Source organism: Notamacropus eugenii, chromosome 5 (assembly GCF_028372415.1).
Source record: "Notamacropus eugenii isolate mMacEug1 chromosome 5, mMacEug1.pri_v2, whole genome shotgun sequence".
Lineage (NCBI taxonomy): Eukaryota > Metazoa > Chordata > Mammalia > Diprotodontia > Macropodidae > Notamacropus > Notamacropus eugenii.
The window spans coordinates 337,203,588-337,218,469 of NC_092876.1; the positions used below are offsets into that span (position 1 = coordinate 337,203,588).

The 14,882-nt window shown below is 39.7% G+C and overlaps 1 protein-coding gene across 6 annotated transcripts in view; it reads right to left on the reverse strand.

The window, feature by feature from the left end:
* Nucleotides 1-349: 349 nt before the first annotated feature.
* The window catches only part of LOC140506491 (glycerol-3-phosphate dehydrogenase [NAD(+)], cytoplasmic-like), a 61,509-nt gene continuing 46,976 nt past the window's right edge, over nucleotides 350-14,882 (reverse strand). For all 6 annotated transcript variants that reach the window (XM_072613733.1, XM_072613737.1, XM_072613738.1 and 3 more), the window contains 4 exons: nucleotides 8,235-8,347; nucleotides 7,710-7,943; nucleotides 5,069-5,175; nucleotides 350-522 (listed from right to left, as the gene is read on the reverse strand). In XM_072613733.1, the coding sequence (XP_072469834.1) occupies nucleotides 417-522; nucleotides 5,069-5,175; nucleotides 7,710-7,943; nucleotides 8,235-8,347 (560 nt within the window). In that variant the 3' untranslated portion in view covers nucleotides 350-416. The remainder of the gene's footprint in view (nucleotides 523-5,068; nucleotides 5,176-7,709; nucleotides 7,944-8,234; nucleotides 8,348-14,882) is intronic.

Here is a 14,882-nt window from a genome sequence, read left to right on the forward strand (position 1 = left end):
TATGCTATTGTCTCTCCCTTTAGTTCCTTTAGTAGAGGGACTGTGTTTTGCTTTTTCTTACAGTCCTCAGCTGAATGTCTGACAAAGTAAGCACTTAATAAATGTTAATAAGTGCTAAAAGTAAGCACTTAATAAATAAACAATTAATTTAGGGAAAGTCACCTCTTTTCCAGAAGGTTATCTTCTTAGATGCGTTCTCCTGACTGAGGAAAAAGGTCTTTTTCTAGACTTAGCTCAATAGTCAGGTATTCTAAATCTGGCCTCAGACGCTTGATACTTGCTAGCTGTGTAGCCCTGGACAAGTCACTTATCCCTGATTGCCTCCCCCTGCCAAAAAAATAGTTGGATATTCTCAGACCTTATCTCCCTTTATTAGCGATTAGAATGAATGTAATTATCCTAATCTTTTGTATGAATCAACAAGTTGATGCATGCTGTGGGTGATTCTGCAGGCAACAGATGAAGTCACTCACTGGCTTTCCCTCACAGCATATTTCATAGATGCAGACAAATATTGGAAACCTAGAAGAGAGAGATCACAGGTGAAGAAGCATAGTATAAACCTGTCAGTCATGCTTATTCTCTTTAAAATTAAGAAATTGGGGTAGCTAGGTGCTGCAGTGGATACAGCACCAGCCCTGGAGTCGGAAGGACCTGAGTTCAAATCCAACTTCAGACTAGACACGTAACACTATCTGTGTGACCCTGACCCTAGGCAAGTCACTTAACTCCAACTGCCTCAAAAAATTAAAAAAATAAAAGTAAGAAATTATATGTCAAAAAAGTAGAAGGCCACAGTAGTAGGTCACAAGCATTAAAGAATCATGAGATATTTCTTTGTACATCCTGTACTGTTTATTTGGGGGTAGGTTCACAAGGAGTCAGATACCATTTAAAGAAATCTACTCAGACTATTCAGTGGAAGGTCAAATACTGAAGTCAAAACTTAAATTCTTTGATCACCTAATGAGAAGACAGGACTCATTAGAAAAGACCCCAATATTGGGAAAGAAAGGAAAGGGGGATGGCCCAGGATGAGAATCAGACATCGTGTCAGGGAAACAACAAACCAAGAACTATAAATGCTATTTTAAAAAAATTTTTAATTTACACTATGTACTCATTTTGTATATTGTTCTCTTGATTCTTTTGTATCATTTTGAATTGGCTTGTATAAATCTTCCTATATTACCAATTTTTCATATTTGTCATTTATTATTGTAAAATAACATCCATTGTATTAACATATTACAGTTTTTACAAACATTTCCTATTTAATGGAACTTTGTTTCCAGATCTATGCTAGCACACATACATGCAGGAACACACATGACACTTTTATGAAAATTTTCATACATTTGGAACTTTTCTGTCTTTAACCTCCTTAGAGTACATGCCTAGCACTGGAATCTCTGAGTCAAGTGGTAAACATTTTAGTCCCCAGTCATTCCAAATTGTTTTCCAGAATGGTACTTCATATCTTCAACAACAGTGTTAGTGTGCCTATTGTCTGTAAGTCCTATAATATTGACTATTTTCATCTTTAATCACAAGTCCTAGTTTGATAGATATGATGGGAAATCTAAGAGTTGTTTTCATTTGCATTCTTATCTTTAGGTCTGAAGCACTGTTTCATATGATGGTTTTCAGTTTGTCAGAGTTGTTTGTTCATTTCCAGTGATGACTTTTCCAATTGATATTTCCCCTTCTTTTCTTAAATGCATTGATTTTGTTTATATAAAAGCTTTCTGAGGAGTCAAAATTATTTGTTTTCTCTATATGATCACTTTTATCCCTTGTCTGGGCTGGTCCTGCTGTGGCTTTCTTGGAGTATTAAATGCTATGTTGGACCAGGATCTCAGGGACTGCTCTGGCTAGAGACCTGTAAGTTTTCAGTGCACTGTCCCCTTGATTTGAGCTCTGAGAGTTACTGATCTAGGTTTGAATCTGAGCAATGATTGTAGAATCGTTCAGGTTGGGGTTCCATTAGATTGCTGATGGACCCAGTCAGTTGGCTGGAAAGCACTTCCAGTTTAGAGACACAGAACCACAGACTCTCATTTAGTCTGGACTTCCTTCCCTAGTTATTCCACTGAACACTTGAGACTGGGTTAGATATCAAACTGACACCCCTCTCAGCTCTGGGGGTGTTAGTCTCACAGCTGCTGCTTTGATTCTGACCTTGCTCTGTCCTTGGTACAAAGGACCATGACCACTTGGTAGTCCATGACCACATCTTACCCTGAAATGCCACTTTTAGGCACAGGTCTCCATCTCTGTCCTCCTTGAATCTTTAACTCAGAACAGGGTAGTGAGTGACAAAGCCACCAAACTGCAACTGTTCCTGCTCCTTGAATAGATTTAGGCCCCTTTCTGCTGGGTTTGGGACCACTACTTGCCGTAGTACATAGCCTCTTACAGGGCTGGAATGCTCCAAGTGATCCTTGCTAGCTAGATCCAAGTCCTAGTGTTTGCAGACTTGACTTCTTACACTGATCTGGGCTGGAAAAAATGACTCACTGTGATATTTTTTTTTTGAATTTCCAGATAAAGACTCAGTTTGGGGTTATCTTCTAGATCTGTTTGGAGGAGTTAGGTCCAGGGTGGGGCAGAGGTTGCTGTAATACTCTCTGCTACTTTGACATCTTGGCTCTACCTCCCAGTTATTTTATGTATTTTGTAGCTATTTTAAATGCGATTTCACTTTCTTTGGTTTTCTCTTGATTTTTGCATAGAAATGCTGTCATTTTTTGTGGATTTACTTTGCATCCCACTTCTTAATGAAAGCTATTAATTGACTTGATTAGTTTCTTTGCTGATTCAGTAGTTTCCTAAGTAAATCATCCTATGTCATCTGCAAATAGAAGTAACTTTTTTCCCTTTCTGCCTATGGTTATGCTTTTAATGTCTTTCTTTTATTTTATTGTTATAGTTAGCAGGTCTAGAACTATGACCGATAGTAGAGGGAAAAGGATTTAGTCACAGTTGATGAAGTTTTAATGTGATAATAAAGTGTTAAACTCTAAAGTGTCAGGCATGCCACATGATTCTTCTATAAAGCGTGAGCTTCTTTCTCAGGTGGGACTGAAGGGAGCAGAAGCACACCGGACAAACAGAAATTGAACATGTCTCTGCCATTTTAAATCGCTAAGCCCTGGAGAGTTCACAAACATTAGTGTCGTAAGAGCTTTGTGGAAGAGAAGAATGAGACTTCTCTTTTTTCCTCCTCTTATTAGCCCTAATGTTTAGCAGTGGCTTGTCCAAAGGGAGCCAAGCCACTTACCAATTCTAGACTTCATTGCTTTGAAATAGTTCAAGGTACAGCTGAAGAAATATGGAAACACTCCAGACAAACACACATGAAGAAAGGCAGGCACTGGAGGAAGAAACTTCAAGGGACCGGAGTTCTGGCAGCAGAGCCAGCTGTGGATGTCCATGTTGCTATGGGCTACATGCGTAAAGAAAGGACTTCCAGGCCTTGCCATGAGGGAATTGAGAGTTGCTTTGGCACATGTATTCCCTATAAATGTGCCTCATCGCTAACTTTGTGCCCATTCTTCTTACAGGCATTGTAAATATTTGTAGATTTGTGGTTCCAAGTTTTGGCTGGGGAATGTTTTATAACTACCCTCTTTAAATTATTTTAATATTGTTGCTATTTTAGTTAATGCCTTTGCTAAGAGATAATTCTGCCTTTTGGCTCATCAACTTGTGAATTCTAGCATTAGGCACCCCTCCCTTCCCTGGACTAGTCTAAGATACTGAATAACAGCAGCTACCCTTTGGGGACCCAAAAGACAAATTCAAGTGGAAGTTAGGGGAAATAGCCCAGAAGGGATACTATCTCAGTAAATTCCTTTGCTAAGAGTTAATTGTATCTGGTGGCTGAAAGTTCAGGGAGATTCCACTAGTGGGGACTTGTGAGCTCTTGGTCTCCATGATTACCTCTCCAGCTGTCATTTTGAAAAACCCTGCTGCCACAGCTGTCACTCATGGACCTGGGCTCTGACCTTGTTTACTAAGTCTAAAGTTGTGTCTCTAACACTATTATCTCTGTCTTCTTTACTGCAGTCCCTAAAACTATGCCCCTTTCTTCTTGTCACAGATATTTTGAATGTCATTAGTCTTTTAGACTTAGGCTGCCCAGACAGCAGTCCTGGATCTTCTGCCTGCGTATTATTTTTGTCTCCTTTCTGCACTGCTGGATTTGGTTTTTTTCCACCTGCCTCACACCTCTGTCTACATGGTGCTGAAAAGGGCCTCTCAGGCAATTGTGAGAACACTCTCTTGTCCCTCTTTACAAAGGATCTCAAGTCCTCACTCCTGGCTGGGTAGGATGAATCCCTTTCTCTCATTCTATACCTCAAGGGAAAGGTGGCATGCCTCCTCATACAGTCTACATTTCATGACGTGTTTCTTTCAAACTGGAGATAAACACATTTGTCTCTCTTTGGCTTTTTTGATGCCTATCATGCTTCAATAGCAGCCAGTGTACCACCCATGCAAATTATCTTAAAGTTTTGATTAGCCTCAAGAAGGTGCCAAATCACTGGTGGTAAAAATCCTTGTCTAATAGTGAAAAACATAATCATCTGTGTAAAATATTCAGTGACTTTATAACAGCAAAAAACCGGAAACAAGTCATATGTCCAACAACCACAAATATATTGTCATGTCTATTTAATGGATAAGTTTTACACCAAAGATAACAACAGATATAAAGAACAGCGAAACACAGACAGATGTAGAATGTGATCAAGGAAGAAGAATCATAATATTGACTCTAAAATGTCTGTGTACAAAAATAAAAGCAACAAAATCTGATAAGTACACAAACAAAAAACAGATTAAGAGGGGACACAGATTAAGGCTTTATTTTACTAAAATTGATAAATATTTTCCCTTTTCTGGAGAAGTATATTGCTTCAAGCTTATGGTTATCTATACAATTTAATTGCCCATTTTGCTTATTTGCTTATTTGTTTTTCACTGAGATTAAGTTTATAATAAAAATGATTTCTAAAAAAAGGTTCCACTCCCTATTTATTAGTTATCATCATTCACTTACTTATCATCCATGTTTTTGCTTCTCACGATCTTACATATTTCTTTGACAGTTCCAGGTCCCTGAAGCTTTTGTCCACTAAGTATCTCTTCTTCTAATTCTTCAATGGGCTAGAAGGAATAGTATGAAATGATAAGAAGCAGGTTGAATTAGATGACCTCTAAAATCCTATGTATCATCAGTGCTTAGAATGAATACCCAGTTAATTTAGCATTAACTGAGGCTTACTAAGACGCAGAGTCATAATTAGCAGTATCTTGGTACCAGAGCAAACAGCACCAGTGTCCTCAAATCAAACTTTTAATTCATGAAACAAGCAATTAATTCCAAACTCAGTTGACTTGGAGCTCCCAGGACATCAGATCTGTAGGGAAAGAGATTCTAAGGCAATGCCCCCACGGTCCATAAAGGGAAGATCTTAGCATAGACCCATAGAAAGAAGAAATCTCAGGATATCACCAAGTTACTACATGGGAGACTTTTGTCTGGGAGGGATAGGACATGGCAGAGAAGGGCTAGACTAGCCAGCACACATGCACTAAGTGTGTAACAGTCTGAGTAGTAGAAAGAACCTTCCCTAGCTCTTGAAACAGAAGACCTAAATTTGAGTTTCACTACTAACACTTTCTAGCCATCTGACTATGGGCAAGTCACTTTCTCTAAGCCAGTTTATTCTTCTGTAAAGTAGGTATGCCAATATATTCACCCTCTACCCAACAGGACTATTATTGAAGAAGATTGTTTTGTAAACTTTTGTAAACCTAGGGATGTCAGCAATATATCATTACTGGTTCTAGGAGGCTCTGTATAGGGGCAGCAGACACAGGGAATGTTAAGTAAAAGTATTCTTCTCCAAGAAGTCTCTCATTTGCTGCAAAAGCCAAGTCACAGCCAAAGCTGCGATGACTTTTTCGACCTTCTTCAACAGTTGGTAAGGGACTTGGGTCAGGGGATGGGAGAAATCATCGGGGAGTGACATCAGGTGGGTGCTGGCTGAGCCTTGTTTGCCCTTTGAGGGGAGAGAGAACAGGAACTGATTCTAAGTCAAACTTTTCAGACCATGACCAGGAAGGAACTTAACAAGGCTTGGCAGTCTTAGTTCCTCAGCAGCCTTAGAAGTCACTTAAAGTCCAACTTTCTTATACTACAGAAGAAGAAACTGAGGCCCAGAGAAATAAAATGATTTAAGGATCATAGATTTGAAGTTGAGAAGAGGATTGTAGTCCATTGTCCTCATGTGCAAGTGAGGAAACTGAGATGAGAGAGAGATTGTTCCAGGTCACAGAACCAGGTCAACAGACTCCAAATTCAGTATTCTCCTGCACCATGTTGCTTCCAGAGCAGGCAAGGGAAGAGGCTGGCCAAGACTCTAAGTCAACCCAGTCTATTTTTTTTTTTATTTGTGCTCTACCTGGCAGTGGACAGAAGACTGGACTTGGACATTTCCCAATTGATAAATGGTCAAAGGATATGATCAGGCAGTTTTCAGAGGAAGAAATTAAAGCTATCTATTGTCATATGAAAAAATGCTCTAAATCGCTATTGATTTGAGAGATGCAAATCAAAACAACTCTGAAGTACCACATCACACCTATCAGATTGGCTAACATGACAAAACAGGAAGATGATAAATGTTGGAGAAGATGTGGGAGAGTTAGAACTCTAATTCATTGTTGGTGAAGCTGTGAGCTGATCCAACCATTCTAGAGAGCAAATTGGAACTATGCCCAAAGGGCTACAAAAATGTGTATATCCTTTGACCCAGGAATATCGCTTCTAGGACTGTATCCCAAAGAGATCATTAAAATGGGAAAGGGTCCCACATATACAAAAATATTTATAGCAGCTCTTGTAGTGGCCAAAAAATGGAAATCAAAGGGATGTCCATCAACTGGGGAATGGCTGAACAAGTTATGGTATATGAATGTAATGGAATACTCTTGTGCTATAAGAAATGATGAACAGGAAGACTTCACAGAGGCCTGAAAAGACATATACGAACTGATGCTGAGTGAAAGGAGCAGAACCCCAGAGAACTTTGTACACAGCAGCAACCACAGTGTGTGAAAAATTTTTCTGGTAGACTCAGCCCTTCACAGCAATGCAAGGACCTAAAACATTTGCAAAGGACTTGAGGCAAAATGCCACTCACATCCAGAGAAAGAACTATGGAATCAGAATGCAAAATGAAGCAGACTATTTTCTCTTTTGTTATGTTTTGTTTTGGCTTGGTTTATATCTCATGGTTTTTCCCATTCATTTTAATTCTTCTATACAACAAGACTAATGTGAAAATGTGTTTAATAAGAATGTATGTGTAGAGCCTATATAAGATTGCAAGCCATCTCAGAGAGAGAGGGGGAGGGAAGGGGAAGAAAATTTAAAACATATGGAAGTGATTGCTGAAAACTGAAAACAAATAAATTAATTTTTTAAAAAAAGACTGGACTTGGAGTCAGGAAGACCTGGGTTCAAATTCCACTCCCCATAATTATTAGTTAGCAATATGGCCCTAAGCAAATCACTTAAGCATCAATTTGTCCTTGGGTTTCCTTTTCTGAAAAATGAGGTAGACTCACACCCATCAGAAATCTCTTGGTCTGGGGAAAGCCTCAAGTGCCCTCCCCTTCCCATTAATCCTCACCCTTCCTGTTCGTGCAAAGGCTTCAGCCACTTTTCTACTTCGACCTCCATAACAGGTGGTGATGAGGTCAGCGATCCCACAGCTTTCCAGGAAGGTTCTATCCTGGACAGGCCTCTTGCAGAAGATCTTTGCAAAGCTTATCATTTCCAGGAGTCCCAGGCGGATGACCGCTGCCTTAGTGTTATCCCCCTGATCCAAGCCGTCAATGAAGCCGGCTCCAAGTGCCACAATATTCTGCAGTGAAAGGTGTCCAGAAGGGAGATGTTTTAGAACAAAAGAATGGGAATAGGGAAGATGAGATCAAAGATGACAATCCCTGGTTCTCCTAACCCATCCACTCCAGTCAGGTGGCCATTGCACCTGTGTCAGAATTCTCTGGTCCTGGTAAGTAAGGCTAGCCTTCACACTTTGGTCTTCCCAGTTCTGGAGACTGATCCCGAGAGGGGGCTTTGGGTGGTGCTAGTTGGGGCCCTGACAGTGTGTACCTTGGCAATCGCTCCTCAGCCTCCCTCCACCATGACTCACTTTCAATGCTCCGCAGAGCTCCACAGTTTCATCGTCTTCCACTACAGTCATTCGAAAGTTTTCTGTTTCAAATAATTCCTTAAAGATCTTCCCATGTTTCTTGTTTGTGCACCCTGAGGAAGAAGAGCCGGCAGACATGACTTCCTAAGCTGTTGGCCTCCGTTACAGATAAGTTACATCAATAAGACCTGATTTCCCTTATGTTCATCCTCTACTAAGAAGTTGTGGGTTTTTTTCTCATCTATAAAAGGATATTAATATCTACCCTGCCTGTCTCACAGAATGTGTTGTGGGGATGAAGAGATGTGAAAACACTTTGTAAATCTTATGCATTATAAAGTGTTATTATTTTGAGAGGGAAGGTGGGTGGCTTCCCTTCAGTGAAATGCCTGAACTAAACCTGCTGAACATACTAAATAGAACATACTAAAACAATAATAACGTACATTTCCATGGCACTTCAGAGTTTACAAAGTACTTTCCTCACAAGAAAACTGAGATAGGGAGCACAAATGTGCCTATTTTACAAGTGACTTGCTCAAGGTCACACAGTTAAGTAGCAGACCTGGGACTTGAACCAAAGTCTCCTTACTCCACATCCAGGGCCTTTTTCACCATTATAGGGTGTTGCACCTCACTATAGGATACAATCTAGAGGCATAGAGGCAATCGTTTTCACATAGAATATTGTATATACAGTAGGAGCTTAATAACTGTCCACTGAATTAAGTTCAAGTTTTCACCAACTGCCAGGAGATAGGAAAATCTCCAGTGGCCAAATTGAAATTCTGAGGCGTAAAGTCATTGCCTGGGTACACTTTAGAGGGGATGCTCTCTGGTCCAACATACTGTCCCCCTCCTGCCCTGGCTCCTTTGCTTCTTGTACTCTTTCCTTATCCAGGTCTCTTTGTTCTCTTAGCCTTTATTTGTTATATTGGTCTCTTAGGCCCAACCAACCAAATGACTTCATTGATGAAGTCTGAAGTTTTAGGGAAAGTGATTTCATTAGTATAAAGAGTTTCTGGGCTAGTAAATTCATTCTACCAATGCAAATGGCAACTTCTTTGCAATTTATTATTTTAAATTGCTTGGGGCACCAAGAGATAAAATTTCTCCAAACCCAACAGCTCTTGTCAGAAGGCCAGTACTGGGAGTGAGTCTAGCCATTGAGTCTGGGTCAGAATTTTCTGGTCCTGGTAAGTAACGGCTACTCTACATTTTGTGCTTAGATTAGACTTGCCTTCATAGCCAACATGTGTGTCAGAGGTGAGCCTGAAACACAGGTCTTTCCGACTCTAAGAGAAACTTTCCAGTCTTTGAACTATCTGCCTCTCAGAAAGTCCTATATGAGAAGCCAATAGACTGCCTTGATTGACAAAGGTTTAATGATTCTTTACAAATACATTTTTGTCTTATTCTCTGCCTCTCATCACCCCTGACCCTCCTGATCTCTATGATACTGAATTCCAAATGCCCAAGAGTAAACCCATTCACTCCTCAATCCCCACAATTTCTGTCCTCATGAGATGGACATGAGTCCACCCACCTTAACCCTATTCCTTCCCAGCTCTGATCATTTCTTTCATTGTGTGCTCTGGAATTCCTGATGAACAAAGCTCCTCTCCTCTTAGACTTCTCCCTCTTGTGCTCCTTCCACCTACTGGTTAGCCCCTAGATGATACTGTGTCCCTGGCCATTCTCTCCACTACTGGATGCCTCTTCTTTAGGAGTCAGCATAGTCTTGACTCCATGCTGCCATCAATCATCCATCTCTTTTATTTTGAGGTTTACTCTCTCTCAATGTATCACCCAATCCAGACCCTGGTGATAGTTATCTATTTACTCCCCAGGTCATTCTCTCTTCTGTCTTAAAGAGACCTGGGGTACATAATCATCTTCTCCACCCCAAACTCCTGCTCCTCAGTTCGATTACACTATTTCCTTCAGCTTTATTGATCATGTAAATAGAAGCAGAGAAGAAAGAAGGTGGGAGTAATCTAGGCTTGGGGTCTGGCCATGCATGAGTGCCAATAGGAGAAGAGGGCATGGGATTCAAGAATCGAGAGAACTTCAATACCCATGTTGATGTTCCCTCAAAAACCCTAACACCAGTTTCTTAATTTCCTCCAATCTCATCTCCTACTCCTCCAAGGTCCCTCAGCCACTCACATGGATGATCATTCCCTTGATTTCATCATCCACAAGTGTTCCATTTAAAGGACTTTGTTGTTCTCTAGTGTCATCTGACTCTTGGTGACCTAATTTGGAGTTTTCTTGGCAAAAATACTAGAATGATTTGCTACTTCCTTCTCTGGCTGCTTTCATGGATGAGGAAGCAGAGGGAAACAGGGTTAAGTGAGATGCCCAGGATCATAGAGCTGGTAACTTATCTGAGGCCAGATTTAAACTTAGGTCCTCCTGACTTCAGGCTGATATTCTATCCACTGTGATACTCCAGCTACCCATTTAGGGGACTAAGAACTTTGAAATTCCTTTATCTAATCACAACCTCCTCTTAAACCTTGTCACCAAGAACACCAATTGTTCCAGCCCTCAGTACCTTCTAAGTTTATCATTCCTCCTTTGCCTTCTTTTTTCTCCCTTCCACATCTCGATTCTGTTGTCCACCAGCTCAATGTTACACTGTCCTCGATTCTCAAATCCCATACCCCCTTGTCCTATTTGCACTCATGTATGGCCAGACCCCAAGCCTAGATTACTCCCAACCTTCTTTCTTCTCTGCTTCTATTTACATGGTGAATAAAGCTGAAGAAAATAATGCAACCAACCTTCCCGAGGCACTACAGATTTATATTATCTAATCTCAACTGGGTAGTAGGGCAATCCTTCTGCGCTTCCATAGCTGATTCTCTAGGGCACTCTCCCCAGCGGTTTTTACCTGTTTTCTCCTCTCAAGGCTCCCATACTTCCACCTTCTAGCTAAGGACCATGCTTAATACTTTGCTGAGATAACTGAGGTCATTCACCACAAGCTCCCTCTTTTCTCCTCTACATCACAAAACCAAGGATGACATCCTCTATTTTCACCTCTTTTGCATATATTTTTGATTGCGCCCTCAATCATCGCCTCCTCTTTCTAATCTCCGGTTTCTCCATGACTTTCCATTCTTCTCTGGACACCTGCAAACACACCTAACTCTCCACATTCTTAAAAACAACCATGCTGAACCTGTCCTACCCTCAAACTATTATCTTTCCTCCCTTTCATAGCTAAGTTATTTTTTATTCTTTATTATATATTATATTCTTTATCATATATTCTTTATGAACAAATACAAAAAGACAAAAAAGAGAACACTTCCATGTACATAGCACAACATAAAAAGAGAATTCAATATAATACCAGGAATTTCCATTTCATGGAATTTATTTAAACAAATAAATAAATTTTATTTATTTAAAAAAATAAATTTACTTATTTAAAAAATGTTTATTTAAAAAAAAAACCCTATGTAAATAAATACTACACACCATTTTCAAACCTCCCTCCTTTTCTGTGCTTCTAAATTTTTTTATCCTCCTCTTCTATTCTCATTGCATCCACTTCATGTCCTTTTACTCATGTCTCAACAATCTGCAGTCTGGATTTCTGGCTTCCTGATCACATTGACCACTCCACTGAAATTACTCTCTAAAATTACTGATGATTTCCTAATTGCCAAATCTGCCAAATCTGATGGTTTTTCTTTAGTTCTCATCCTCCTCCACATGGTCAGGAAAACCCAACTTCAAATCTGACCTCAGTTACTTAAGTAGCTGTATCACCTTGGGCAAGTCACTTAAGTGTTTGCCTGTTTGCCTCAGTTTCCTCATCTGTGAAATGAACTGGAGAAGGAAATGGCAAAGCATTCCAGTATCTTTGCCAAGAAAATTCCAAATGGGGTCACAGAGTCAGACATGATTTAAGTGAATGAACAACAACAAAGCTGAATATTCTCTTTTCTGAGTTTTTATGATGCTACTGTCTTGGTTCTGATACTTCAAATTTGATTCTCCTTTTCCATTCTCGTTGCTGGTTCACTATCAATATTCTATTCTGTGTGTATGTAACTCAGGGCTCTGACCTGGGCCCTCTTCTCTCTCCCCCATTCAGTAACCGTATCATCTCTTATTCCAACAACTCTCAGCTCTCTCTACCTAGTCTTAATCTCTCTAGTTGTGTGACCCTGACAGGTCAGTCACCCTCTGAGCCTCAGTTTCCTCATTTATAAAATGTAGAAGAAAATAGTACCTATTTCACAGAGTTGTTATGAAGATCAATGAGATAAGATAACATATGTAAAGTGCTTTATAAACCTTAATGTGCTATAGAAACATTAGCTATTCTTATTTTTATCCACCTATAGCATTTATTACAGGCAATAGTGTGAGAGATGTAAAGAAATTATTTTTTCACCATACAGCAGCCCTAATAATTTTGTTGAATAACAGTTTCATTCCTCAGTGTTTTAGTCACTAGGTTATCAAATGCTAACCCTTTAAAAATAGTCACATTTTGGACTCTATTTCTGGTTTATCTAGTCTATTCAATTGCTCTGTGTTTTCCAGTACTAGTTTTTATCATTATTATTATTATAAATGTAAACTACAACATTTTATCATTGCTTTATAAATATATATTTTTAAAATCTTGTAGAATGTTGTTCTTCACACTTTTTTATTTTCGTATACTGTCCTGAACTTCTGTATATCCACATATATTTTATTGCCATTTTAGTTAATTCAATCAGTCAATCAGTAAACATTTATTAAGCATCTGTTATGTGCCAGCACTGTGCTAAGTGCTTGAGATACTTTTCCATGCCTAGAATACACTTTATCCTAATCTCTGCCTCCTGCTTTCTCTTGCTTCTTTACTTCTGCAGGAGGCCTTTCCCAGCTCCCACAACTCCCAGTGCCTTCCCCTTTCAAATTACTTTCTATCAGCTTTACGTATGTGTAATAGGAGACCGGATCAATGAGAAATACCAGTTTTTATAGCATATGCAATATGCCCTACCTGGTTTCAATCTACATGGGAGGTTTGGTGAACCTGCTCCTTGATAAATGTAATTGAATGATCCTTCCTCCCATCTTATAGCAAGTGTAGGTATCCCCTGAGTCTTTTCTATCAGTTTACTGCATGTCATGGAAAAACTTTTTAATTGGCTGCTGAGCTGGAACCAGGTGTGCATACAAAAGTTTGCACCACAACTCTTTGGAGTCAAGAAGACCTGAGCTCACATTCAGCCTTAGATACTTACTAGCTGTGTGACCCTGGGTAAGTCACTTCACCTCTGTCTGTTTAAGTTTCCTCATTTGTAAAATGAGGATTTAATAATAGCGCTCATCTCCCAGGTTTGTTGTAAGGATCAAATGAGATCATAAGTATATAAAGTGCTTAGGCTCAGCGTCTGACACGTAGTAGGTACCACACAGCTATATAAATGTTAGCTGTTATCACATAAAAGAAAAATCCCTCTCCTTTTAAAAGTTTTTTTTTTAATACAAAAATGAAGGCTTTATTTGGCCAGAGCCTTTCTTTGTAACTAATGATACAATCAAATAGTCCTTTTTTATGGTTTATGTGGCTTATTATAATGACAGTTTTCCTGGTACAAAAACAGCTTTGCATTCTGTCAGTCATAGGAGATCCCACAGAACCCCTTAGACACTAGCCACTGACTTGACCCTGGCTTCTAGATAGAGCAGAGGATGCCAGAGGCTCCCCAGAGTCCTTATTATTGGTACCTGCTAGCCCTGCCTCATGTGGAAACAGCATGAGGTCATGACAAAGTCAGCCCCTGCTGTCCTATCTGCTACTAGACTTGTGCAGAGGACATCCTCATAGAGAATGAGCAAAGCTTTTGTTCAGCTACAAGAAGCAGGGGCTTTATTCAACTGTATGCCATGGTCCATAGAGCACCAACTATAAAGGAATGAGAAGAGACTGGCAATTTGTTTTTTATCTGCACTACATTCAAAAAGATGAGAAGAATGAACAAGTGATGAAAGGGAGTAGATAGGATTTGAACTTATGATTTCACTGGCACAGGTTGTTTCAGGTATGGAGGGGTAAATGGTAGACTTCTCCAGGGCCACACAGTCAAGGATGTGCCAGAGGTGGAGCTGGCTCTCTAACCACTAAGTTAGGACCTTACCACCACATTAATAATAATTAGTATTCACATCTATATAGCACTTTAGAGCGTAAAAGGCACTTTTCTCAAAATCACCAAGTGAGTAGTATGAGTATTGTCCCTATTTGCTGATAAGGAGACATACTTAGAGTGCTGAAATGAGTTACCTGAGAGCTCACAGCCCCTGGTGGGGGAACTGGGACTTTGTCTTTGAACTCCAAATCCAGAGTTCTTTTCTCTCAGTTGAGTGCCATTGAATTGTGTACCTGACTGCTTTCTCTCACTTTCACTTCAAGTGAGGAATTCAGTGTATGCACCAGATTTGTTTCATAATTTTAGAAAAGTATCATTGGGAAATTTTACCAAATATTCACTTATGAGATTTCTTATGATCTCTGAGCAAATCTGAAAAAAAAAGTCTTTCCCTCAAAAACAAGGGATAAGTGAAATGCTACTCAGTGCAGCATAAAGACTCACTCTTCCTTTTCCTTAGGAGACATTTTCAAGC